This window comes from Opisthocomus hoazin, chromosome 5 (genome assembly GCF_030867145.1).
Source record: "Opisthocomus hoazin isolate bOpiHoa1 chromosome 5, bOpiHoa1.hap1, whole genome shotgun sequence".
Classification (NCBI taxonomy): Eukaryota; Metazoa; Chordata; class Aves; order Opisthocomiformes; family Opisthocomidae; genus Opisthocomus; species Opisthocomus hoazin.
In genome coordinates, this window is record NC_134418.1 from 27,624,680 (window position 1) to 27,649,819 (window position 25,140).

The 25,140-nt window shown below is 44.6% G+C and overlaps 1 protein-coding gene across 1 annotated transcript; it reads left to right on the forward strand.

Moving 5' to 3' along the window:
• The first annotated feature begins 896 nt into the window (after nucleotides 1-896).
• On the forward strand, nucleotides 897-18,337 carry RHOH (ras homolog family member H). The gene is made up of 3 exons (XM_075422165.1): nucleotides 897-1,228; nucleotides 2,310-2,414; nucleotides 15,204-18,337. The coding sequence occupies exon 3, from the start codon at nucleotides 15,429-15,431 to the stop codon at nucleotides 16,002-16,004; it is 576 nt and encodes a 191-aa protein (XP_075278280.1). The 5' UTR covers nucleotides 897-1,228; nucleotides 2,310-2,414; nucleotides 15,204-15,428; the 3' UTR covers nucleotides 16,005-18,337.
• Nucleotides 18,338-25,140: the final 6,803 nt, after the last annotated feature.

Below are 25,140 nucleotides of genomic sequence, written 5' to 3' on the forward strand. Positions count from 1 at the left end.
CATCTGGAGTACTGTGTCCAGTTCTGGGCTCCCCAGTTCAAGAAACATGAAGAGCTACTGGAGAGAGTCCAGCGGAGGGCTACAAGGATGGTGAGGGGACTGGAACATCTCTCCTATGAGGAGAGGCGGAGCGAGCTGGGCTTGTTCAGCCTGAAGAAGAGAAGGCTGAGAGGGGACCTAATAAATGCTTACAAATATCTGAAGGGTGGGTGTCAGGAGGATGGGGCCAAGCTCTTTTCAGTGGTGCCCAGCGACAGGACAAGGGGCAATGGGCACCAACTGAGGCATAGGAAGTTCCGTCTGAACATGAGGAAGAATTTCTTCCCTCTGAGGGTGACGGAGCACTGGCCCAGGCTGCCCAGGGAGGTTGTGGAGTCTCCTTCTCTGGAGATATTCAAGACCCACCTGGACAAGGTCTTGTGCAGCCTGCTGTAGGTGACCCTGCTTTGGCAGGGGGATTGGACTAGATGACCCACAGAGGTCCCTTCCAACCCCCGCCATCCCGTGATTCTGTGAACTAAACATGTAAACTCTCATTTTTTTAAGGGCAGGGCCATGTTCCAGCTTGCCCACGCTGCTGGAAGGTGAATGGCACGTAGTGCTGGCAGGCTGTTGCCGATCTGCTCCTTTTCTCCTCGCGCGTGTCGGAGCTGCCGGGCTGCGCTCTGCCGTTCGCCGCTGCGGCGGAGAGGAGGCGGCTGCCGGAGCACCCCGGTGCAAAGAGGCGGCTTTCAGCAGCCGGCGGGCCTTGCCCCCCTCCCCCATCTTCAGGGTTCTTACATTGGCTCCCAGAGTCACCAAAGAGAGAAAGACGTGTACACTCATACACCAGCCCACAACAAAACCCACACAGGCAGAGCTGCAGAGCTCTCACCAGGAAGCTGACTTACCCTGAACTGCTCTGCTGTTTCTCGTCACACTACATCTGGGTCTGCTGTCACCGCTGCCTCCAGATGAGCTAGACCCAGCTGCCAGGACTAATTTGGCCTGTATGCGCAGCGGTCTCTGGTTACCTCTTGGGGTTTGTTTATTGTTTTCTTTTTTTCTTCCTCTCAATAATATAATTGTTCTAATCTGCTAAAGTGGAAGTCCATCTGAAAAAGCCAAGAGCGCAGAACGCCAGTCTTCTTTTTACGCCACTCTTCTTTTTTTCTTCCCCCATCTCGTCTAGAATAGTTGACTTCCGTAACGTTTGCTGCCAACAGCCGCTTTCGGCTTCCTGCGTCTGGTGAGTTCTTTCGTGTCTTCTTTTCTTTTCTAAATGTCTTAGGGTGAATTGATATCCTGAATCAAATTCAGTATCTTTAGTTTTACTTTTATTAATAAGTTTGTGAAATTGATTCACATAGTCCGTTTTACTTTTAGCACCATCTGTTAAATACTCAGCACAGTGATACGCTGTTCAACAGTGGTCTAATCCTGCCCCAGGTTGTGTATCTACTGGATTTTCATTTGCTCCAGAGTTTGTTTCTACTTCAGCATAAAAAAGCTTTGTATGAAAGCAGAAAGAGGGGTGTGATGGGCTGTGCTGTGCCAGTATTTTCCACGTTAACCAATATAAGAAAAAAGAGAGAAAATAGGAATTACTGTAAAGATGCTGGGTCTGATTCCGATCCCCGTTGCTGTTGTATGAACTGTGAACACAGGAGAGAGAGGCATGTGTAAACCTCCAACACCTCAAAGGATGGCTTTCTTCCCCATTTGTGAAGTACGTCATGGTTATGAACAAACTGTTCTGCTTCGTCTTAAATGTTCCCAAGCAAATTTAAGCGAGGATTTTATTGTAAGAGTTTGAGAAAGGTAAAATTTAGGTCCTTAGGACTGAAGTGAGATTCACAGTATTTTCATTTTGCCAACATATCTGTCCCTGGCTCTGGTTCCAGCAGCTGCCTGGCCCCGCTGTGTCTAACAAGCGCCTCTGCTACCTTCTGAGATGGAAGGGCTTCGTTTGCCATCGAAATGGCCGCAGCTGTAACTCTTTGCTTTCATCTCACCCCCCCGGCTGCTTCTCCTCCGCTGTCCAAGCCAGCCGTGGCGTGCTCATGGTGCAGGATCTCCTTAGAGAGCAGTACGTGTGTGCGTGCACGTGTGCACATCTGTGCACACCCGTTCCTAGACTCTGCTTACAAAATCTGCATCTTATGGTGCTCTAGTGGCGGTGGGACGGTCTTGTCACATTGCCAAGGAAAGGCACTTAATCTAAAAGGTGAATGAGCAGGGAGCACACAGCGGCCGGAACCATCCCTCTGACACAGGTCCCCACAGAAAACCTGAATGTGACTTTAAGACTTTCTAACTTCTTCTTTCAGCTGTGTTTCCACCTGTTGATGGAGCGGGAGTGGGGCTGCGGCATCTGGAGGAGGCCAGCTTTAACACGGGATTTATCCTGAAGAAAATACTTGCAGAGGAAAAAGGTAGGATAAAGGAGATTAGATGGCTGTTAGCGAACAGATCGGTCAGGATTTTATTGGTGTCAGTGCGTGCCCGTCTGCTGCTGTCAGAATAAGGTGGGATTGTGCATTGCATTGTGCTGCTTTGCATTTCCCGTATCCAAACCCCACCATTTAGAATCAGTGGATGTTTACAAATGTTCCAGTAGAAAAGATCGTACATGTACACTTTCTTGACTTCAGAATGGGATTTAATCTAATTTTTCAAAGGCAGCTCTGAAGATGTATCACACAAGTGAAGTCAAATTTACCAGAAAAAGTGTGTACAGACTTGATGTGAGGGCCATGTTTGAGACTTGGGCAGTAACCGCAGGGTAGAAAAGCCCCACGTGCACTTGCTGCCTGCTAAACTGAGAGAGTAGGCCTTGGTGGGGCACAATACCAAGCTTTATATTCACTAGATTAGGTGCTACAAACCAGGAAAAATAGTAGTTTTGTATTTATAGGGAATGTGTGTTTTTATAAGCAATCTGTACTTGCTATCTAAGTTCCAGGGCAAAGAATTGAAATTCAAAAAATGGACTTGATTCTCATGTACAGCAAGAAACACATTCATAGTCCATCAGCAGGGCAAAGTGGCTGTAAATTACTGTCATTTAATCCCATTTTAAGGGAATTTTACCACGCCAAAGCAGAGTGAGATGGCTTCACGGCAGAAGAGCATCAGGCCTCACATGACTGCCTGTATCAGAAGACAGTGCCGATATCTACAAGCAGCACAGTAAAACCATGAGGTTGGGAGCTATACTTCCAGAAAGTTACTAGAAGTACCTTTCCCATTTGGTGACCAGCTTTCTCAAGAAAATGTTTATATGTAGAAATTTAACAGATTCTGGCCCAGCTGCTCCATTGGGAGTGTGAATTTGGGGATGAAATGAAAGCACTCTCCCTGCTGCATAAACCCAGCAACCGAGAGACTGACGCTGAAGTCACATCAGCTGCTAACAGCTGCCAGCGCCAGGGATATCAGGGAGGCAGGCTCTTGTACGGCGAGGGGCAAGCCGTAGAAATCCTTAAAGATGTACGCAGAGCACGCAGGAAATGAGCAGAAGTTGTGGTGGTGGCTCTTGCAGGCTGTGCCTCCGGCCCATCTGGTCGAGCAGCGGGGCTGCGCTAGCGGAAGCTCCCGAGGAGCTTTTCTCAGTGATGCTTTCTGAAAACCAGGCGGACAGGGAGATGGCATGCTGCTGTTCCTCCTCTTGCTTTTGCTGGGCAGCTCTAGGTGTGTAGCAGCAGCTGGGTTAGGAGCGTTAAATAAAAAAGATTTTCAGTGGAAAATACCTCTTCTCTCTAAAGCAAACACCCCCATTTTCTGTGTAAAATGTTGGTGCTGTGATTCTGTATAAGAAACAATTGAATGGTACTGACTGCACCGGTCAAGTGATTAATTCAATTTGGAATTGACCATGGAATGAAAATTTTCAGATTTTTTTTTATCGTGCTTTTGGTTATGGTTTGGAAAGAAATAAAAATAGTAGCTGTGAAACTTGCCTTTTTCAACGTCTTAATGTGACATTTCAGGCATCACCCTACACAGCTTAACATCATTTCCAAATTAGGTTCTCACTTTTCGGCCAGCGGTGTGTGATTTTATTAAATCAGCAATTTTTAAATGTTTCCATGCCATGAGCACAGCTTACAGCTGAAAAAAGTCTCGGGATAACCCCAGCATAGCAATGAAGAAAGGAAGTTGGCTGCAGCTGTCTCAAGCCCACTATTAAAGCATTACAGCTTCAAAATGCTGGACAGGATCACGCAGATACAACAAAGCGATGTAGGAACAGAATTCGCGGGCTGTAGCCTACCATTGGCTCCTCTCCACAAACCCAAATCCAGTTTCACAGGCGCTCAGCAGAACGTGGTCTGAACACTTGCTGCGGGCGCTTGTTCCTCGCAGGGTGGGTGCGGGAGGATTTGCTTGCGCCTAGCCCTGCTTGTGGCTGTGCCCTGCGTTTGTTGCAGATTCTTTGACCTTTCCTACGCGGCACAATTGCTTGCTGTGGTGTCTGCATCGCGTTTCTTTTGTACGAGGGATCAGATTCGGTCTGTGGTTGTGGATACCAAGGAGAAGTGTTAATTTCTAAGGGATGATGGTGGGGCTGAACTTGGCATGCTTGTCTTCACCTGACGCAACGTATGAACCTGCTGGCAACCAGGCAAGGATTCTGCTATGGTTTGGGGGCTTCCCCAGTGGGGTCCTCGGTGACCTGTCACATGGGAAAGACCCAGCATGTGCCGGAAAGGGAACGAACTCCTCTCCTGGCAGCAGCCGGCATGAAGGACTGTGGTTACGTACCGTGCACGATGTCGCTTGTCACACACAAGTGTGAGCATGGCATACCAGTCTCAGTTACGGATACTTGCCTGGCTTGAGGCTGTTGTACCATCTGGTGAGATCTCTTTTCCTCACGAGTGAAGGGGAATTGCTTTTGAAGGTTATCCTGGTTTATGTCAAACTACAGATAAGACTGGCTCTCCGAACATAAAAGTGTGAGACCAAGACCCCTGTGTAGCTGGGGATCTGTTTTGGTCATCTCCTGTGCACCTGGTCATTGAAAGAATATGAAACCTCTCACTCTGGCAAGAAAGCTGTTCTTTCCTTTGGTTGAGAGGCATGCAAGCGGACACACAGTTTGCAGCTTGCCTTTTTTTTTTTATTAAATGCCTGTGCTTAAAAACTGGTAAAGTCCTTAGAATTCAAAGTTACTGAATTAACGACATACTGAATTATCTATTAATTTCCTCTCATCATCTGCGTGCTTGTGTTTTTCTCATTACAAGAATACATTATTAAACAACCGTCTTAAAAATCCTTCATGTAATTTCGTTTGTTTCCATCAATTTAAATGCAGGTTTTTAAATTCATGTATGTTTCAATGGCGTTTTAATTCTGGATGAAAAGCCGTTGCGTAAAATATGTCTGAGTTTGAATCAAGTCCACCAGGATACAAAAATAAAGCATGGGAGATGTTCTCATAATGTTCAGATGTAGCTCCCCTAAAATATCTCTCTTTTCATATGTGTGATCATTTTCATGCAAAATAGGTAAAGATCAAGAAAAGCAAGGAAAACTTTCTATGCTTCCCGCTGAAAAACAGAAACTTTGCGTTAAGGTTTACCGTAGCATGGGGATTTGTGTGGTCTTCAAACCAACTGAAAGCCAAATAGATGTCAGCTTTAAGTATCTGAAATGGCTTCTCAAAATACTGAACGGAAGAATGAGTGAGAAGGATTTAAATATTACTTTTGGTGACAAAGAGTAGAGGCTTTTCTCCTCTTAACTTATTCCATATGACCTAGTGCTGTCTGTAGAATTATACCTTTTAGATAAAGGTGACAAGAGATTAAGGTTATACCAGAATTGGAGAAAAGTAAACAGGCCCTGCAATATATGCTCTGCTCTGGCATGTGGTTGGTGTAAGATATAAATCAATGTAACATCTGAACTACCGGGTATAACTTGTGCTAATTCCAGAAAAAAAAGAAATCTTGACAGCACGTTCATTGGAAATAGGGCTTTAATCATAACTACGCGTAGGACACAGGCAATTTGATGTAGGCAAGGAGGCATGCCCATTTATTGTGTTAAATTTAATTTACTACAATTAACAAATTCTAGGGAGGATACATAGTGAGAAAAAATATTTTCCTACCTGTCCTGTAAATATACATTGACTCTTATTTTATCCTTGTGCTGGGTACAGTGCATGAATATTGAGCTGTGAGACAGATTGTGGAAGGCAACTCCTTTTTTAGTTTATAAAACAAATTGAAAGGATAACGACCCTAAATCAACAAATTCAGGAAAAGTTATGATAATTGTATGTTTTGTGTTGCACCTTCGACTTGCAAAGTGATTGAAATTATTTCCAAGCAAGCCCTCCAAATTCTGAACATTTTATTGTACATGCGTGCACACACAAAATTTAAGAATGAACTTAAAAAGATGGCAGTTTCCCTCTGGCTGAAATCTAGACCATGATTTTAAATAGTCTAATAGAGACAAGGAAAAGCTTTTTGTTGCTGGCAGTTCTAAGGGGAAAAGCTAAAACTGTCAGCCTGTTTCTCAGTGTTATAAAATAAACAACCAAATTATTGTTGCTTACTTTAATAGCTTTGCTCATTGACTGGAGAAGTTGAACATTCATCACAGCAAAACTGAACAGTGGCATGCAGTAAATATGCATTCTTCCCAAGTAAAAAAAAAAATCAGTATTTTAGGGAGAAGTCGTTATTCCAAATTGGTTGATCAACTGAAGCATCATTATCTGCTGCTCAAAACACTTGTGCATTCAACATATTTTATTCTTATTACAAAATATGCAAAAATAATCTTCCATGAAACACTGGATAATTCTGTTCTAACTAATATTTTCCTCTTCCACCTTTACCTCCCACTGAAATCAAACTTACGTGAATATATAACTTAACGTGGAGAACCTCCTTCTCCTCCCCCTGAGGTTAGCAGGAGAAGATCGGGGCTTGAGAGTCTCCTTATTTTGTGGTAGGCATTTTATAAAACCAGAGCACAGTTAAACCTGAATAGACCTCCGAAAGTAACCTCGGATGTCTTGCGAGGCATCTGTGGAGGGAAGTGGAGAAATGGTAGGACAATTTTTTAAAGACTTTTTAACATTGGGGAGGATGTTACATCATCTGCATCATTCATATATTAGCTATGCTGTTAATATTGATAATTTGTTAGTGTTTAAGGGATCCAGTCAAGACATTGTGCAAACAAGGGAGAGGAGCGCAGTCCTATCCCAGGTTAGAGCCGAAACACCCTGCAGTCAGCCCTCTCCACTGCGGTGGCTCGTCACAGGCTCCGAAGGAGAGGAAACCCTTTTGCCAGTAAATGCAGGTGTGTATGCAGAGTTGCCAGGTTGGTAGTTTTAACATTTTACCAAGTTACACATCTGTGGGATTTAATATAAATCCATGCATATCCTTCAAACAAATCATTGTAACAGATTGCAAAGACGTGCCTAAAAAGTAACCGCTGCATACGCAGTAGAAATGTAATTGTTTCCAATGTGTGGCTATGTAATTTATGTGTATGTGTAAGACTCTATTAATCTATCAGTTATATACCTGTGTTATTGCAAATCCAGATTTAGCACAGCAGTCATTTCTGCTCATGTGCTGCGTACACATGCATACCTATATGCAGAAATAAAGTAATTTAAAGACCACAGTCATTTCAATAATGCATCCATTCTTTGATGCAAAATATGAATGCAGATTTTCAAATGACCGTAAGATATCTTACACTGAACACGCATCTGTTTGTATAGCAATCTCTAGCAAAGTCTTCTGCAAATTAATGAGTATCAGTGTATGTTTATATACATGTCTGTGCATGTATATAGACATACAAACACATGCATGTACATATGGAGGTCATATTTTTTGTGCATGGATGTATAGATTCATTATTTCAATAGTTATGTTTTGAGATATACACTGATTTATTTTCCATATTTTTGCGTGTGTGTATATGTATATGCATATACACTTCTATACATCCAGTCTAGCAAATAATGCACAATTCTGCAAGAAATTACAAATGCTTATTTAAAACTAACACATATTAGCTGTGTATGAAAGGGAAATGGATACTTCATGATGATTAAGCCTGTATCTGCAGATGGTCAAAAAATCTGCAAAGAGCAATAGGGAAAGGGCCAGGCTTTCCAGAAAGAGAACACAATTGTTGCTGGAGGTTGTAAATAAAAGAAGACTTCACATTTTGTGAGTCAAACAAATTTGAGGATATTTTTAAGAGTTAAACCTGTAAAAAAAATCTACAAAAATATGTTGTGTCTATTTGATTCATCTCAAACTTCAAGAAAAGGCGAACTGTGCTAAAAGAGGATGTGGCACGAAAAATTTGAAGTGGTTTGGGGCCCAAAGCTGCAAGCATTTCCACGTGTGAATAGTTCTACACACACACAGAGTAGTCTTCATTGAGGCCAATCACTTAAATATCATGCATTTAATAATATCACTCCTTCAGTTCGGCTGCAATGCAGTTAGACTTGAGTGGAAATTTGCTTTTTAACTGGGAGCCCGTTCTGACAGACGGAGTGACTTTTCCTAGGTACATGTGATAGCACTGTAGTCAGCGCCGAGTGCTTTATCTGTGTTCATCTGCAAGCATGTCTGTATCCCCATCTGGACCCAAAAGTAGTTCTTTGTCAGTGGTGAATATATATACACATATATGTACGTGTGTGTCTACAAAAACAGAGACTATGAGGGAATGCATACGGACAGATGGTTGGCGAACTTCTGTGCTCGAACATAGACATGTGTGACATTTGCACACCACCTGCTCCGTGTATGTCTGTATCTGTGGTGAGACTCAGGAAGAATTTCCTCTCTGTTGAAGTGCAGAGAAGAGAACTTATCACAGGGAAGTGTAGGAAAGGAAGGTGAGATATCCATTATCTTGCAGAAGGGAAATGCTCGGAAAGCGCAAGGGCGCGTGCTGCGCTTCGGGCACAACATGCCGCTCCATTTCTGCTGACTTTGGGGGATATTGGATCAGTCGGAGAACAGCACAATGAGCTGGTCCTGTGTGAAGGAGTTACTTTCCTACACTCAGTTTATCCAAATTTTAATCTGGAGAGGATGTAACGTTTATACTGAAAATGGGTGACTTCTGAAAATGCCCTATAATGCCATGAATACTACGTAGTCTGTAATTTACTGTGTCGTGCCATAAACATGTGGAGAAAAATGACTCGTGGCTTGAATCTTGAAGCAGGTACTTAGCACTGCCAGCTCTCTTTGACTTCTGTTGAATTTAGGATCTTGGGTCAATACATGAGAGTCTTACAGACTTTGTTAATTTTTGGAGTGGTTCCAATCATTTGTGTTCACATTTAATTCATAAGTAGCTGAATGAAGGTGTGATTAGTCACAGCTAAAGCGTTCTTGAAGATAAAATTATTTCTTTTGTCTAACCGGGTAATTAAAATGAGAGTTAAATAGTTTTTCTCAGTGACTATAGTAAATAGAATAGATCTTTAGACATGTCATTATCTATTGCTTATATATATTCATTGTAGGTACTATGACTAAAGTAAGGAACTAGCAATTTTTTAATTTAGGATACTCATTATACAGCTTTATATGCATGTGCAGTGTGTAAGCTTGTGTGTAAATATGTACATTTTCTTATACGGAAGGTTTTCATCCCTTTACTAAGACTTCACATCTCATTTCATCCTGTAAATAACATTGGTCTATATTTGTTATAATTTTATGGCAAGATTCCCCAGTCTCAATATGAGGGAATTCCCTTTAAATCTGATGACTTGAGTTCCTTTGCTAATAATAAAGTTGGGAAGATGACTGAGTATTTGATCATAAATCCTTTTCTTCAGTTTCAGTTGTTAAAACTGCCAAAGAAAGAAACTGAGGTTTAAATTTTTAGTTGTTGTCGTGATCCAGAAGAGATTTTCTGCAAAGGCTCCTAAGAAAGTTGTTGTCCATTTTCTTTAAATTTCATAAATTACAAATTAAAAAAAAAGTTTTGTATTTTTTCAAAACGAAGCACCGAAATTTGAAAACAGGAACAGGATTTCAGTTTTGTGAATAAGGCAGTGTAAGAAAACTTTTAAAGCTGTTATGTCTGCAATTGTTTTTGATGCTGGAAGGAGATTGTTTTTGAGCTGACAAGGCACCCTGACTTTGAAAATATGGGTTCATTGCATGTTGCTTGCTCTTCTAACTTTGGGAAGCCGTTGCAGCTATGATTGTACTTAAGGGTAAAATATCTGTATAAAAGCTCTCATCCTAGCTTCTAGGCATCCTCTCAATTGTTTTAAGTGTAAAAACACAGTGAGAGATAGTCTGGCAATTAATCTATCAGTGGCATAAATATAGCAGACAGCTGAAGCGTTCTGCCAATGAAATAACCTGCCATCTTGCTCTTGGGCCAGAGAATAAAGATGGCACCTGCAGTAGCCTGCTTGGAAAGTGAATGAGTTGAATGCAGATTTTTTTGGTGGAGTAGTTTGGGGAAGAGATGCAGCACCTTGCAAAGGTACGGGCTGTGAGCCAGTTCTCCTTCATGGCAGTGGTACCACTACTGAATGCCGCTACGGACTGAAACACTGACACTGTCTGAGGCGGTGGCAGGCTGTTTCCGAGACTGGTAAGACAGGGCCACTTAGTGCTATAGATCAAAATTGTCTTAAAATGAATTTAAAAACTAAAGCAAATGTCAGAGCATCAGCTTAACGAATGTGTGATAGGAAACTTCGCAGCGAGCGGCCATTTGCTTGCAGACCAGCGGCAGTCTCCAGACGGACTACAGCTGATGTATTCGTTTTCAGTAGCCCCATGCTGTGGCAGCAAAGGCCTGTGCAGCAGTCTGGAGGTTTGTGTCTGAATGGAGCAAGTACAACTCACCCACGGAGCTGAAAACAAGGTAGCATGACCTTGGCAACCTGGTGGTCTAGCTGAGCATCCAGACCGGATCCACACCAGCCACAGTGACTCCGTCACTGGGGCCAGTCGTCTTCCTGCTGCATATTCTGGGTGCTGACCCTGTCTTGATGTCCTGCCAGCCTTCCTCCTCCTCCCTCTCCTGCTCGCAGGAGTTGCTCTCAGGCCCTGTCCGTGCCCTGCAGTGCCCACTGCACCCACGGAGGTGAAGGTGTGAAGCTGTGCGCTGTTCTGGTCAGTGAGGGTAGTCTCTATGTCTCCTTCGTCTCCTCGAGAGCCTCTAACTAAGAGATGCAAGGGGAGTTTTTATGTATCTGCGGTGCAGTTAGAAGGAGCAGTGATTACAATCAACGTGATGGAGAAGAACTGTAGGCACTGTTTTGCAGACCCCATCTCTGCGTGAGGTGGGACTTACAGGAGTAATGCGGGCAGGCAAAGACAGTATGTGCATTCAAGCATCACAGAGCAAGTGGAAGTCTCTCCAGTGGTTTTCAACTTTTTTTTATTAGTATAAATATTTTTATTTCCTCGCAAAGTCAGGTCTCTTCAAGAGCTGGTGTACACAGTGCTCAAACTGAAAAATTAGCCTGCTCTTATCCTGGTATCAACAGGAACTGCACTGAGATGTAATTGTGGTAGGGACCAGATAATGGCATAATAGCGTGCTAATTGCTTTAACTTCTGAAGCATATTGTGACTGCCTGATCTAAAAAGCCTGTTGTCTTGCGTGGTTTGTTTACATATGAGCTAATTCCTTCCAAATCCTGGCTGAGGGTGTGTTATCAATATCCAAAATAGGTTCTGAAACTAGGAGCTCCTGACTCTCTTGATTTTCCCCGATCATAAGACACTCTCCATCCCCTGCAGATGTTTAGCCATAGTGAGCCATGCTTACAATGATCTTATAGTAGATGCCAGAGCCATTCCTGGCATAAATGAAAATCCCATTTGGTTCAGTTGATAAACTTACCCCTTCTGGCACAAGCAGTCCTGCTTTCCTTTGTTGGTAGAATTTTTTCAATAAATATTAGATTAGTTTTTCATGGATGTGTACTCATGTGAATCCTCCACCTGCAAAGAGCTTGGTGCTGCTGTGCTCCTCGTCACATTCTGTTGCATTATGGGTTGATAACTCCACTCACCTTCTCTGTGTCATATTCAGCCATAATCAAGTGTGAGGAATTTCCTTGCACGAGATTGCTGAGGTGCAGGACAGGTCATGCCTGGAGAGTGGCTGTTGTATGGAACCTTGTGCTCCTATCATCAGTGAAGTCCGAGGGCTCTGTAACCACACACCAGTGCCGAGGTTCTGTATTCCAAAGACAGAAAGAACAAAACCAGAAAGCAATGAAAATAAATGTTGCATTAGTTACGTAGACAATATGACACAATTGAAAAAACTGCGATGAAAGCATAAACCGAAGTAGCATAAAAGAACATACATGTTTGTATCTGGATTTCCAGATCCAAAATGGACTTGATAAAGTTAGTAAAATTTGGAAAACCAAATCGTTGGGGAAAAAAAAAATCTGTCAGCAGCTTAACCTCAACCATCTGCGATCAGAAGATTTTGTGCAGTCTTTTAATGGGTGTAGCATGCTGTACTGTAGGATCAAGACTGCAGTATATCACGAGAGAAAGGAACCAAAGCTTTTGCACGTATTTACACAACTGGTTGTATACTGAGGTGTAGAAGTGCCCAGTACTGGCCTGTTCTTTAAAGGACATTGTTTTCTACTGATATTTAATCAAAGGAGTTTTCCATTAATTGAGATGAATTTAACATAATTATCATAATACACTAATACTGCTCTTACCCTGAGGCTGTGTCGAGAACAGGCTATGTGCATAATTAAAAATACATCTTCAGTATGCACATATGTACTCCCAATTATGTATGGAGGCACATGAATTCCAAAGGGCTGTGAACAAAAACAAGATCAGGACAACTGATGGCAATCTGCCCACAGGACCAGAACATGGATCTTGATATATACTGTTCATTTTTATCCATCGTTGGATTGTAGAGCAATATCATTTGCTTTGAAAAAAATTCTGCACTGTTGCGGTGGAATATTTCAGCTTTTGTTATTGTGTGTCGACTAGCCATATTTACTAGTCCTTTATATATTTGTCAGTCTTTAATAATTTATAGACTTTCAAAATAGCCAACATAATCATAATCAGACCTGGCAATCAACAAGCTGAGTACCAGAACAGTACTTTTATCTGTCTTTCTCTGTTCTGGCATTTATGAAGTAGCAAAAGTCATGTTTTGGGCATCCTTATTTTCCCCCACATTCAAATATACACAAAATAATGAGCCTGAAAGCATTAAGCACCAGCTGCGCCAAAGAAGTGTTTGTTGTGAAATGGAGCCTTGGTACGTGCTAACTTTCTCCTGGGAGCAGGCAGCTCTGTCTCAATCATGCGCTACTGGCTTGTGGTGAATTGCGGTGTTTTCAAACAATTTTGAAGTAGAATACCCTGAAGGAAAGATGATGATGCATTTGAGAAATTGGACTGTGTATCCTGCATATACTTTTTGAATTTTTCATAGGAGTATTTTGTAAATGTCTTGTTTAATTCCCTTGAGAGCTTGTTTGGAGAATGGAGAAGGCGAGACAGTGGAGTAAGACCTACTGAATCTTCAGAAACAAATCTCCAACCGCTGCCACCAAAACTTAAATTCATGGAGCAGCTTGTTTCCCGGCAGCCAGGAATGCCGTGAAGTGGCCTCGGCCTCTGTCCCACTTCCTAGAAGTGAGCTGAGATGGCGAGAGCCCGGTCGCGCTGGCAGACCAGGAAGCGCCGTCTGTTGCAATGACAGCTCTGGGTACCGGTAACCCGAGCACGCACACGGACTGCCCTGCGGGCTTGGTGCTGCCTCTATAAAACAGCGTGCTCCGGCCAGGCCACTGGCACGCCTTCTTTCGGCCGGTGCGTCGGGTGGGAGAGATGCGGGCTTGCCGGCAGCATGAGAGGAGGTAGGGCGCTGCCTCTCTACAAAATGAAAGCAGGGGAGTTGCCAGTAGCAGTTGTCAGTGCCCGTAAAATGTTCTCTCTAAGCTCGTCTAGCACTTTCTTCGTCTCTTCCTTTGTTTTTGCACTTTGTGGAGTAAGCCAAAGCTTTGAGCGTACTAGAAATACGGGTGAGGGGTGGTGGGGGTTAGGGTACTGAAACTGTAGACTGTTGCAGGAACGTATATGCTTTTTGTGGCTGCCATTCATTTCTGTTGAAATAACCTTTAGCTGTGACTTCTCTCTTCATATATGGAGACAGAAATATATTATTTGAGTAACATACTTAAGACATTTTGAAATTATGCAGCGATATGTTTTTGATTACTTTTGCTGAGCAGAACAAGTTCAGTTTTGCCTTCAGTTCTGCAGCTAGTGATTTTCATAGCATCTTGTGTGTCGCCCTGTGTGAGCAGTGAATCTTGCACACAGCTAGTGAGGAAGAGGCAAATGCTTTCAAAATAGGAAAATTTGACTGAATGCTGGCAGGAGCTCAAAAGCAGTGACATACTCTGAAGAGGTACTCTCAGTTCAGTTTTACAACCGAGTAAATGTCAGGGCAGCTGTATAACCTTCAAATGAATTTTTTTGATTGGGGCAATCTCTGGTGGTGTGGCTTTCCTTGGCTTGTGCTTCTTGCTTGTTGAAAGTGATTTGTAAGAAAAATCTTAATATTTCCTTGTATTTTTGCTGCAAATCCTTCATGCTTTTGAAAACTCTTAAGGTTTGTGCTGCTCGAGATTCACACATGAAGTCTTTGCTTCCTCATTGTCATCAGTGGCTCTGTGTTACTGTTCATTACAGGATTGCTTGAATAGTCAAATTGGTTAGTGAAGGGCTTTTTTTCTCTTGACTGCCTCTAGAGAACGTGGGTACATTTTCAAGGGAATCTGAACTGATGGGTTAAGAGGGATTCGGGATTCTATCAGTCTTGGTGAAAGTCAGAGGCAGGAAAGTAGCAGGTTAGTAGCAATTATACTAAACTTAAATTGATTTTATTAGTTTTTTAGGCAATTGGAGCAAAAAAATAGTTGGTGTCAGTGGAGAATGGCAGAGGTGATAGGACTGTTAGCCCCTGTGGAGTAGCAAGAAGGTTATTTACTTGAATGACTGCTGCACACACAGCCAGCTGGGGGGGAACAGCAAGGTTCAGCATCCTCGATGTGGGGTACTTCCCATGGCTGTCCAAAGACATGTCCGGGTGTCTTAGTCTTGATGAAGAACGGTCTGTTCTCTGTGGGTTATAAATATTACATTTTATTTTTGCTCTTCCAGAAACATCATTTGATTCACTGAAGAATTGAAACTCACAGCACCACAGAGCCGTGTGGGAGAAAAGGGGATTTTAGACTCGTGACACAATTAAGTCTTGAGAAGTAAAGAAATGTGGATGGTTTCTCACCAAATGGAAGTTATCTAGAAAGCCTCTGAGACCACTGCATCTCTCCATCCCACTCCTGCTGCGTGGAGACAGTGCTGTTGGCCCTGAACGTCAACAAAATGCTAGATTCAATCAAGTGTGTCCTGGTGGGAGACTCCGCAGTGGGGAAAACATCTCTCTTGGTACGTTTCACCTCCGAGACTTTTCCAGATGACTACAGACCCACCGTATATGAAAATACCGGAGTGGACGTCTTCATGGATGGTGTACAGATTAGCCTCGGTCTTTGGGACACATCTGGCAGCGATGCCTTCAAAGGCATTCGACCCCTCTCATACCAACAGGCAGATGTGGTATTAATGTGCTACTCAGTGGCAAACCACAATTCCTTTCTGAACCTGAGGAACAAATGGATTGGCGAGATCCGCACCCATTTGCCCCGCATCCCTGTTTTGGTGGTGGCTACTCAGACGGACCAGCGTGACATGGGGCCCTACTGTTCCTCCTGCATCAGCCCAATAGATGGGAAGCGTCTCGCCCAGGACGTGCGAGCCAAAGGCTATCTGGAGTGCTCTGCCCTCAGCAACCGCGGGGTGCAGCAGGTGTTTGAGTACGCCGTGCGGACAGCAGTCAACCAAGCCAAAAGGCAGAACAGGCGGAAGCTCTTCTCCATTAACGAGTGCAAGATCTTTTGAGGACAGCCAGCAGTGGTTTTGCCTGCGTTCGTTCTTTCTGTCTTCGCACAAGGACACTGCGGCAGAGAGAATGGGAGGTCAATCGAAGGAGGACTCCTGGCAGGACCTCAGTGCAGGTGCCCCTCACGAGACAGATGTGCACTCCATCCGATCAGCTCCCCCCAGCTCACATGGGCACTATCTTGAGAAATGAAAGGTGCGGGTACACGCCCATATTCACAAGCCTATGTTTGGACTCCACTGGCCTGGACTGGAAAGGGCCTAGCCTGGAGATCTGCAGATAATAGCTGTGCTGATTTTGTTGTTGTATCTGTTGATGTTCCTCAGTTGTTGGTTTGTCTGCATTTATTTAATGACAAACTTCTGCCTGGATCAAACCCCACCTCTTGACATGTCTGTCCATGTGGATTTTTTTTACTTTAAGAACTTAGTGTATAAAATCTGACCACAGTGTATTCTATTTAAAAGACTCTTGCATACATTGTTGTAAAATCCCGACAGTTTGTTTTCATATTTTGGAGGTTCTTCCTTTAGCTACTCACAGAAGTATATTGTCCTATCCATATAATAAATGGCCTGCAGGCATGCCTAGCACTTCTTAGACTGTGTAACAGTAATCAAATCCAGCACGTCCAGCATAGGAGTGATCAAAACGTAGTGACATCTGACAGCTGTTCTGTGGCTTTGTGAGATTTATTTTGTTATCTTAATCTTGTTCCTCAGCAATGTGCTCAAAGGTGGGACAAACCAGGAGGAAACTGACCTGATTCTTCCTAGACCTCACCTGGTTACAGCCCCAGAAGTGATGGCTTGCAGTCAGGGCTGGTTTAGATATGTTTGGGGTGGCAGAGATGAATCTGTGCTATCATCACCTCTGTTGTCCCTGCCGTAATTCTGGAGGCAAAAGATTTCAGTTGCCAGGGACGAAAGGTATTTTTTCATGAGCACTAAAATTCTTGAATATTTTAAGTACACTTCGAAACAGTGATTTTAGTGAAACCAGTCACCTACGACAGTAAAAAATTAAGTACATGGCAATGCTGAATGTGCGTATTGAGAATGGCTAGATAAGATTTACTGAAACCGGCTTTGCATCCTGGGGAGCCTGGTAAGTCTAGGGGTCAAATCCTAATGTACCACCTTGGGCCAAGTTTCCCTCCTGTCCAGAAAGCCAGTCTAAGAAGGTGGAAACTCCAGGTGTGTAAGAGAACTCTGCTAGAAGATGGAGTGGAGTCAACATGCAACGCTGTACATTCCTCATGAGTTATGGTGTTCACCTCCTCCTCAGATTATCTGTCCCCTCTGCCCCGCACCATCTCTCAGCTCTTGCAGATCTGTCTCATCCCAAGGTTTCTGCTGCTCATAGAGGAAATCCCCTGGGGGACTTCATGCACCAAGATTTTTTTCTCCCTTTCCTTGTCCTCCACCTAGCTCAGAACTGAGCTTTGAGGGGCTTACAGCATGGCGCCATAAAACATGGCACACGGCACAGTAGGATGATTCTCTCTCTACGTGGATCCCGAGAGAGTGACTCGTGTCTGTTTTGACTGAGCCTCGATTCACGTGTTTCAACAGGAATGGATGCAGTGGCTTGTCTGATTCAAATTCAGTGTGGGACTTGAAGGCTTAGCCTACAAAGCAAATAAGCTGTAGCTCAGATCTTATCTCTCTACAGTTTGTCCCTGAAAAAATGGTTGAGTGCTCTCCTCCATATTCTGTTCTACCTCTGAGCTTCTCTATAAAGAGAAAGTCCAAATTCAGTGATTCCCCTCCTATGAATCCCAGAGATGATCTCGCCTGTGATCTAGGTCAGCAAGTATTTGCATTGCGGGCACCTTGAGTAGCAGTGGTGCACAGGACACTCGGTGCTGTGATCGTCCCGCCATCTCCCAGGCGGGTGAATATTTACCACTCATCAGCCTGATTGTAAGGGAGGCTTTTTGTCATAAAACCATGCTGGTCTCATGTGAGGTTTTCATAGCAGCTTTAAATCTTTACAAGCTTCTGCACTCGAGCACACAAGATGAGGGCTCCCATCACGCCCATCTTTCCTGTCCTCTTCTCTTTCCTACTTCTCTTTCTCTTCAGGTGTTGAATGCAAATCCTTTGCCCCCTGAAGAAACACTAAAACTGACATGTTTGTAAAAGAACATGAACAGCACGATACTTACGCAGAGTGACACAAATGGCTAGGTATTTGCGGTCCTCGCTTCAAAACTTTTTGGCTTTTGAAGAAATATGTTTCTACATCTCAACTCTTGCAATGCCTCTTCACTGAAAGTTCTGGTTTTTGTAACCCTTATTTAAAAGTAGCCATTGTTACTATTTGAACATTAAAGAATACATGCAAAATGTCATGTTGTGAATCTTCAAATCTGTTACAATTGTTTTTGTCATGGTCCCTGCTCCACTAATGGATTGAATACCTGGTTTCAACATTTTTTGAAACATCTTTTTGCCAGCATCTTCTATTAAGTAGTCTTTTTTTCTCTGTGGGTTAAGCTTTGTTTATAATAGTTCATGCTGCTGTTTTCATGTGTTGAAGTGCAGTAACTGCTAGGCCAGGAAGCTGTGTTGTGGTATCTGCAGCAGGGTGCTGGATTCAGGGACCACAAGGCTCCAGAGAGTTGTTGTATCAGACAAAGCCAGATGAAGATGTGTTCCAGAATCACACTGTAACTCAGAATCCTTTCTCATCTGTATTTGCTTCACAAGGCTTGTTGGGGTGCATTACAAAAGGAAGAATTCAAGGTTTGCTTGCAATTCAGTGAAGCAAAGTGGATAGGCTTCCCTGAGACACCTGAGCTGACGATGCAGGGTGCACAGGGAATACAGAAGTGGCTTGACATACTCTTGATGGTGCATGCTAGAGCCAGCACGAAGCGTGAGGCCATCAAAAGCTGGCTGATTTTTAAAAATCAGATTGGAGAGAGGAGAAAGTAACAGGGGGATTTTGGTTCGGTACTACAGGAAAAAAAAAAGGTTCCAATTTTCACAGCCTGGTTATTTTCAGGCTCTCAAAGCTAAAAGGCACTTTTCACTGGGAACAAACTGTGAAGCACATTACTGTAGCGTCTAATTATGCCGCTTTCCCTGAGCTACAGAACCGATGCGCTCAAAAAGTGCAGCAACTCAAATGCAGAGCATGAAACCTGGACATAGCAGAACTCAGCAGAAGATCTGGGCAAATGGCTTACTGCGGTGAGCCCTGCTGCACGCAGCGCGGATGGCGAGGAACTGCTGAGGTTTCCCGTGAAACCCTACCAGGGTGGTTTTGCTAGCATTACTTGGGCAACAGGGTCGCTGGGTATGGCTCGGTGGTAAAAATCGGGCTCTAATATTCAAAATACATTCAAACGACAACTGGGCACACACATGTTAAGTTTCAGCTTCTTTGGGCTGAAAAACAGCAGGCTGGGGGAGACCAAAACAATGTGCAGCCTCGCCTCAGTCAGGGCGAGGTGTCCAGCTAAGGGAGGAGACCTTGCCCAAATGTTCCCTTTCTACCTTCTCAGATGGATCCTCTTCAGTTTGTTACTCCGGTGCTAATTTTACTTTTGCTTGCTATTAAAATAGGTTAAAAGTTAAAAAAAAAAAAAAAAAAGAAAATAGAAAATACTTGCAACTTAAAATTAGAACAGCAATAGCACTGTTATTTTTGTCAGTGTCTGGCTTCTCATTTTGACAGAAAAAGTAATTTTGGATCTCTAATTGTTTTACTGAATTCTACAAGTCTGATATAAAGTTGAATAGATACACAATTGTAATTCAAACTGGAAACTTTTAGTAGGAAAAAAAAAGAAGTATTGTCCCTTAGTAATTTGCAAAATGTAGAGACTACAGTTACACTATTTTAAATACAGATTTCCTAGCCTTTTTGTACTTACTTGGTCTGTAGCATTCAATATAAATATTTTCTAAGAATAAATAATAAAAATATGCTTCAGATCTTTGACAGTTGGACTCGATGATCTTAGAGGTCTTTTCCAACCTATGATTCTATGATTCTATGATCTTCCCCCCCAGTTTTTCATATGGGAAGTTATTCAAACTTGTTAGATATAATTGATACTGTTTTGCCTGATATTTGCAATTAATAGTTTGCAAATATTTGTGAAACTTTTTGGGGCACTGTGTGATTGCTAAGGTGTCTGAACACATGCGAGCTAATGCTTGCATTGATAAAGAAAATGCATTTAAAGCAGTCTTTTTATACAAAATATTTGTGAAATTTTTTTGGGCACTGTGGAATTGCTAAGGTGTCTAAACACATACTAGCTAATGCTTGTATTGTAAAAGAAAACATATTTAAAGCAGTCTTTTTATACATGGTACCACAATGAAATAAGTCACCACAGGGATCAGACATGAAGAAAAAAGAACTGTTGGCACTGTGACATCTCAGTCTTTCCTGTATTACTATTCGAGTGAATAGAGCCATTAAAATACTTTAAAATAAATGGGGCAATTAATGTATTTTAGCACTTTATCCTAATGCCTCTGCTACACAGGGCTCAGGTTAGTATACAAAGAATACAGAGCTTCATTTCAGAACATGATAATGCCTTGTCTGCTCTTGCCTTTGTGAGCAAGTTAACGACCTTGACTTAATTAAAAGTCAGTTCAGCCCCTGAAAAAGGACAGATACGAGCACAATCAGGCTAGCCAAACTCCCTTGTTAGAAACGACAGTAATGAGCTGTTGTCTCTGGAAGAACTTCTTCGCTCTGAGGGTGGTGGAGCGCTGGGGCGGGCTGCCCGGGGGGGTTGTGGAGTCTCCTTCTCTGGAGATATTCAAGACCCGCCTGGACAAGATCCTGTGCAGCCTGCTGTAGGTGACCCTGCTTCGGCAGGGGGATTGGACTAGATGACCCACAGAGGTCCCTTCCAACCCCAAACATTCTGTGATTCTGTGATTCTGTGATGTGAGGAAACATATTTTACGTCTCCGCGATTCCGTTCACAGCTGTAACCCTTGCCCAGCAATCGCTGTGTCCCTGTCCCAGCAGGCAGCCGTGCCGACGCAGCCGCGGGGCAGAAGCCGTGCTCCTCCGGGCTCGCCCTCACCAGGCGTTGCAGGCAGACAGAGCTGGCTCTGCCCCAGCCAGGCTTCAGTCCCTCGCGGGTGCCCTTGCAGTAACAGCGTGATTTTGTGCGCGGTCTCTAAAATCGGTGTTTCTCTGGGTCGTTACCCAGGCCTGGTTTCTGCCGGCGCTGTCGCGCTGCTGGTGCGGGCCGGGGGTTGCGTCTCAGCTTGGCTGGGCTCCAGCCGCTGCGTTTCAGGCCAGGGGGGGTTCTCAAAGCACCGAGCCAAAAACCTGTGGCACATTCCTCCCTGGGACAGGGAGCAGCTGCCCGAGCCCCGAGCTGGTTGCCAGCGAAGGACAGAATAGCTGTCACTGCCGTCCTGGTAACGAAGAAGTGGCCGGGCGCCATGCCTGCCGCGGGTCTGCCACAGCCGCCCCACGCAGGGCTGCCCGGGGGATTTCTGCCGCCGCTCCTCTCACCTCGGGCAGCCGTCGGTGTGATTCATGCAGGGGCGGCGCAGAAGGGCACAGGCCCGTGTACGGCGGTGGCTGTTTCTGTCGCTGGGAAAGAGGAAGGAAACGCCGACCGATGCCTCCGCGCGGCGTGAGGGCTCGCCCGCGCCCGCCGCGTTTCCAAGAAGCCTCCGGCCAGCGCCGGCTCCCACGAGTGCCCCAGCAGCGCAGGACACGAGCCCACCCGGCCCCTCGCGCTGAGACCCCCGCAGCCGTCTCCCCAGAAGGCTCCGTGGCAGTTCAGGTCCCACAGCAAGGTGAGGTTTTCAGAGGAGCAGGCCTTGCTTTGGCAATCACGATCCCTCGCAAATGCCGACTGCCCCAGACGTGGCTGAGCGCGGCCGCCAGCCGCAGGCAGGGCCACAGCAGCCGAAGGCGGGCGGCCAGCCCCAGCGAGGGGAGAGACCGAGATGAGACGGCAGCTTGGTAGATGAATTAATTACGTAGAAGCAACTGGAGAGAGACTTATGTGTCTTGTATGCCAGATCACTGGTAACACACAAGCAACTGCTAAGTTTTCTCTTTCTCAGAAAACTCTGTTCGTTTCATATACAGAACGCCAAGTGACTTTCTGGCTATTGCCTTAACTAAATGCTGGCATTTATCTGGCCCCATGACACCAGATCTGCTGCTTAAAATCCAGTGTCAGCCCCATCCTGGTGTGAACGACGTAGTGTTCCACACAGCATGCATCCCAGTAAGGGCTGAAGGTCACAGGATCTTGTAAGAGACCGGTTTAGGGCGTCTGATGGATCTCGGACATTAAAATACATAGATACATTTTAAATTGTAACGTAGTATGTGGAATTTGTGCTGCTGTCTCATCCATCACAGAGTTACTGACCAACTAAACCAGAGCTGCAGCCTTGGCTCCCGATGAGAGCTTTACCTTAGGCAATGAGCGTTGCTGTTTAACCCCTCTCCCACCACGCAGAGTTGGCCAAAGCCAGGTCGGGTCAATGGGGAGCCTGTAAATTTAACCAGGCTCTGGTCCAGGCCTATGTAAGCCTGCACAGGTAACTTTTAGATACACAACTCCAAACTGCCTACGGGTGCAACTGACCTGAACCCGGGATGACGTTCAGGATCAGGCTGACCCAAATGGATTCACCTTGCCCAAGCCTGCTCTCCATGGCTGGCTGGTGAATGGCCCCAGCATGAAATGGGAAGATGGCCCTGACCTTTTTGTGAAGCACTTTTGGATCGGTCATGAAAGATCTTTGTGCTGGTGGGTACTTGTGACTTTGCCAGGTCCTAGCTCCCTTTTGAGAAATGTTACTGCTGATGGGTTTGATCTGCGGAGTCTGCTCTGAATGGATTTGTAACGCAGCTTTACAGGATTAGGGCTCTCAAGTGTTTCAATTCACAGCAGGCACAGGGAGTAGGTAAGCACAAGGGACAGCAAGAGAAGGGGCAATATACAACAGTGCATTAATTACTTCACTATTTTAACAGATTGTAATTGTGACTATCAACATAACACCCTTTGTAATTGTACAGAACACAGGTATGGGCTGAGCTAACATCTGAGTCACCAGTGACATGTTTAGAAATACAATTCTCCCTGTGGGAGTTATGTGGAGTGCCAGGAGAGGAAAGCAGAGGGAGGGTCCCTCTGCACTTACTCCCACGCCTCTTTCTGGAGCATGCCCTTGCATTCCGTGCAGTGGCAGGACTCTGGCCTGGACTGATCTCGATGTGTGCAACAGGGACACTCTGACAGTAAGGACTCAGTGGCCAGTCAACAGCTCTCACTGAAATGCCATCACCTTGAAAATGTTCCCATTTCTGTTACGGGTGAACAGGAGGGACTGAACACAACCTGAGCAAGAATTTAGGTTGAGCACGACCAGGGAGAGTAGCCGTGAGGTGAGCAACTGTGATCTTTTGACCCTTAGAATTTCATCCTTCCATGACAAAATACTGGGGAGAAATTAACAATGATGTTCCCCAAATTGTTCCTTTGTGATGGGAAAGTTTTTTTTCTGCAGTGGCAACAGGCAGAGGTATCCATATGGAGTCTCAGGCTTCTGATGCAGTACCAGACATAACTCAAGGGGATTCACTCAAGGAGAGGAGCTTTGAACTCTGCTCCACGTCTTCCACAACTTTCCACCTGACTGCCAAGAAAACTGATGCACTGCCCTTGCTCTGGAGCATCCTCAAGTTTTGGGTCTCTAATGTGCAGGGATATAGCTTTGCTATTTTTCCCTCAGTATCCAGAGGCATTTAAAGAAAATGAAGCATCCTCATCCAAGAAATTCCCCTCCTGCTTTCGTAGCTGACACATACTTTTGACTCCCCCTGCTGAGATGTCACAATTTAACTTCTAATTTGCAGATGAAAGAAATCCTATGAGCCTTGCCTAGCAAAAATAAGATTAGTTTGGAAGTTGCTTTTTCCCCCTGCGAATAGCTAGTTTTGGTGGAAGAACCATCCACATCTTTGCAATGGATGCCATCCAACGCTGGTGGAGTTAACTCTCTGTGAAACTGCAGAGCAGAGACTGGAGAGCTATCACTGCACTGCATACCAAATGCGCAAGTGATAGGCTTTAAGCAGAGACTACAAATAGCATATGGAAACAGAGGTGGGTTTTGGAAAGATCTAAGGCAGAAGGGGCTGGTTAACTGGGTTCCTGAAAAGAGGCTGATTTCTGGTTGGGATCTGGGACAAATCGCTCAGGGACTCTATTGAGCTATCCAGAATTAGCAGGGCATTCGTCGAGCAGAGGAGCTTAGACGTCTGCAGGGTAGCGCTCTGATGCTGTGCCTATGACAAAAGAACCAAAACAGTGGGAAAACTGAAACCTGAGGCAGGGTGGCACGAAAAAACCCAGCCTTTAACTCCACAAAATCAATCTGCTGAGCTGCGTGTGCTGTGACAAACAAGAGGGGCTACGAGTGTGCCAGACATAAGGAATGAGATGCAGAAGCAGCAGTGGACCATATCATGTCTGCACGTCCCAGGAGAAGACACCTGGGGCAGGAAGAGGAGAAGACAAAAGCCTGGCAGCTCTGAGGTGCTCTTCACAAGAGCAGTGGACAAAGCTACAGCAGGAGATGGGCAGAGTCAACATGAATGTGAGTGGAAATTACATTCATTTCTGTACAGGGCAGAGGTATGTAAGCAACTGAAGTGCTAAAAATAATTGTGTAACACTTAAAAAAAATCCCTGGGCTGTGAAAAAAAGCTGTGCCAGGGTCTCTGCGGACTTGCAGTTATATAAGAATACAGGGAAACCAAAGCTTTGATTGGATCTGGGGCTCCCAAAGCTGCTACTGCTTTGTGAAGGTGATGCTGTGTTTCTCTGGTGGGAAACAGGGACAATGGGGACTCTGAAGCGTGGCCCCATGCTGGTGTTGCCCTGGCAGATGCATATTACAGAGAAACGAGCCACGCTTTCTCTGAAGCCCAAAGGAAAGGAGGTGATGAATCAGCCATTTTCCTGAAAAGGTCTCTGAGAGGCAGCAGCCTGAGAAAGCTGAGCCACAACCAAACCAAAAGAGAGACTCCATGTTGATACCCGGGTGGCAGTGATGGGTCCGCAAGGCCACACGGACATCCCAGGGGCTGTGGCAGAACCATGTCTGATGA

Coding starts and splice junctions, on each gene's coding strand:
- RHOH (XM_075422165.1), top strand. CDS start 15,429: ATGCTAGATTCAATCAAGTGTGTCCTGGTGGGAGACTCCGCAGTGGGG.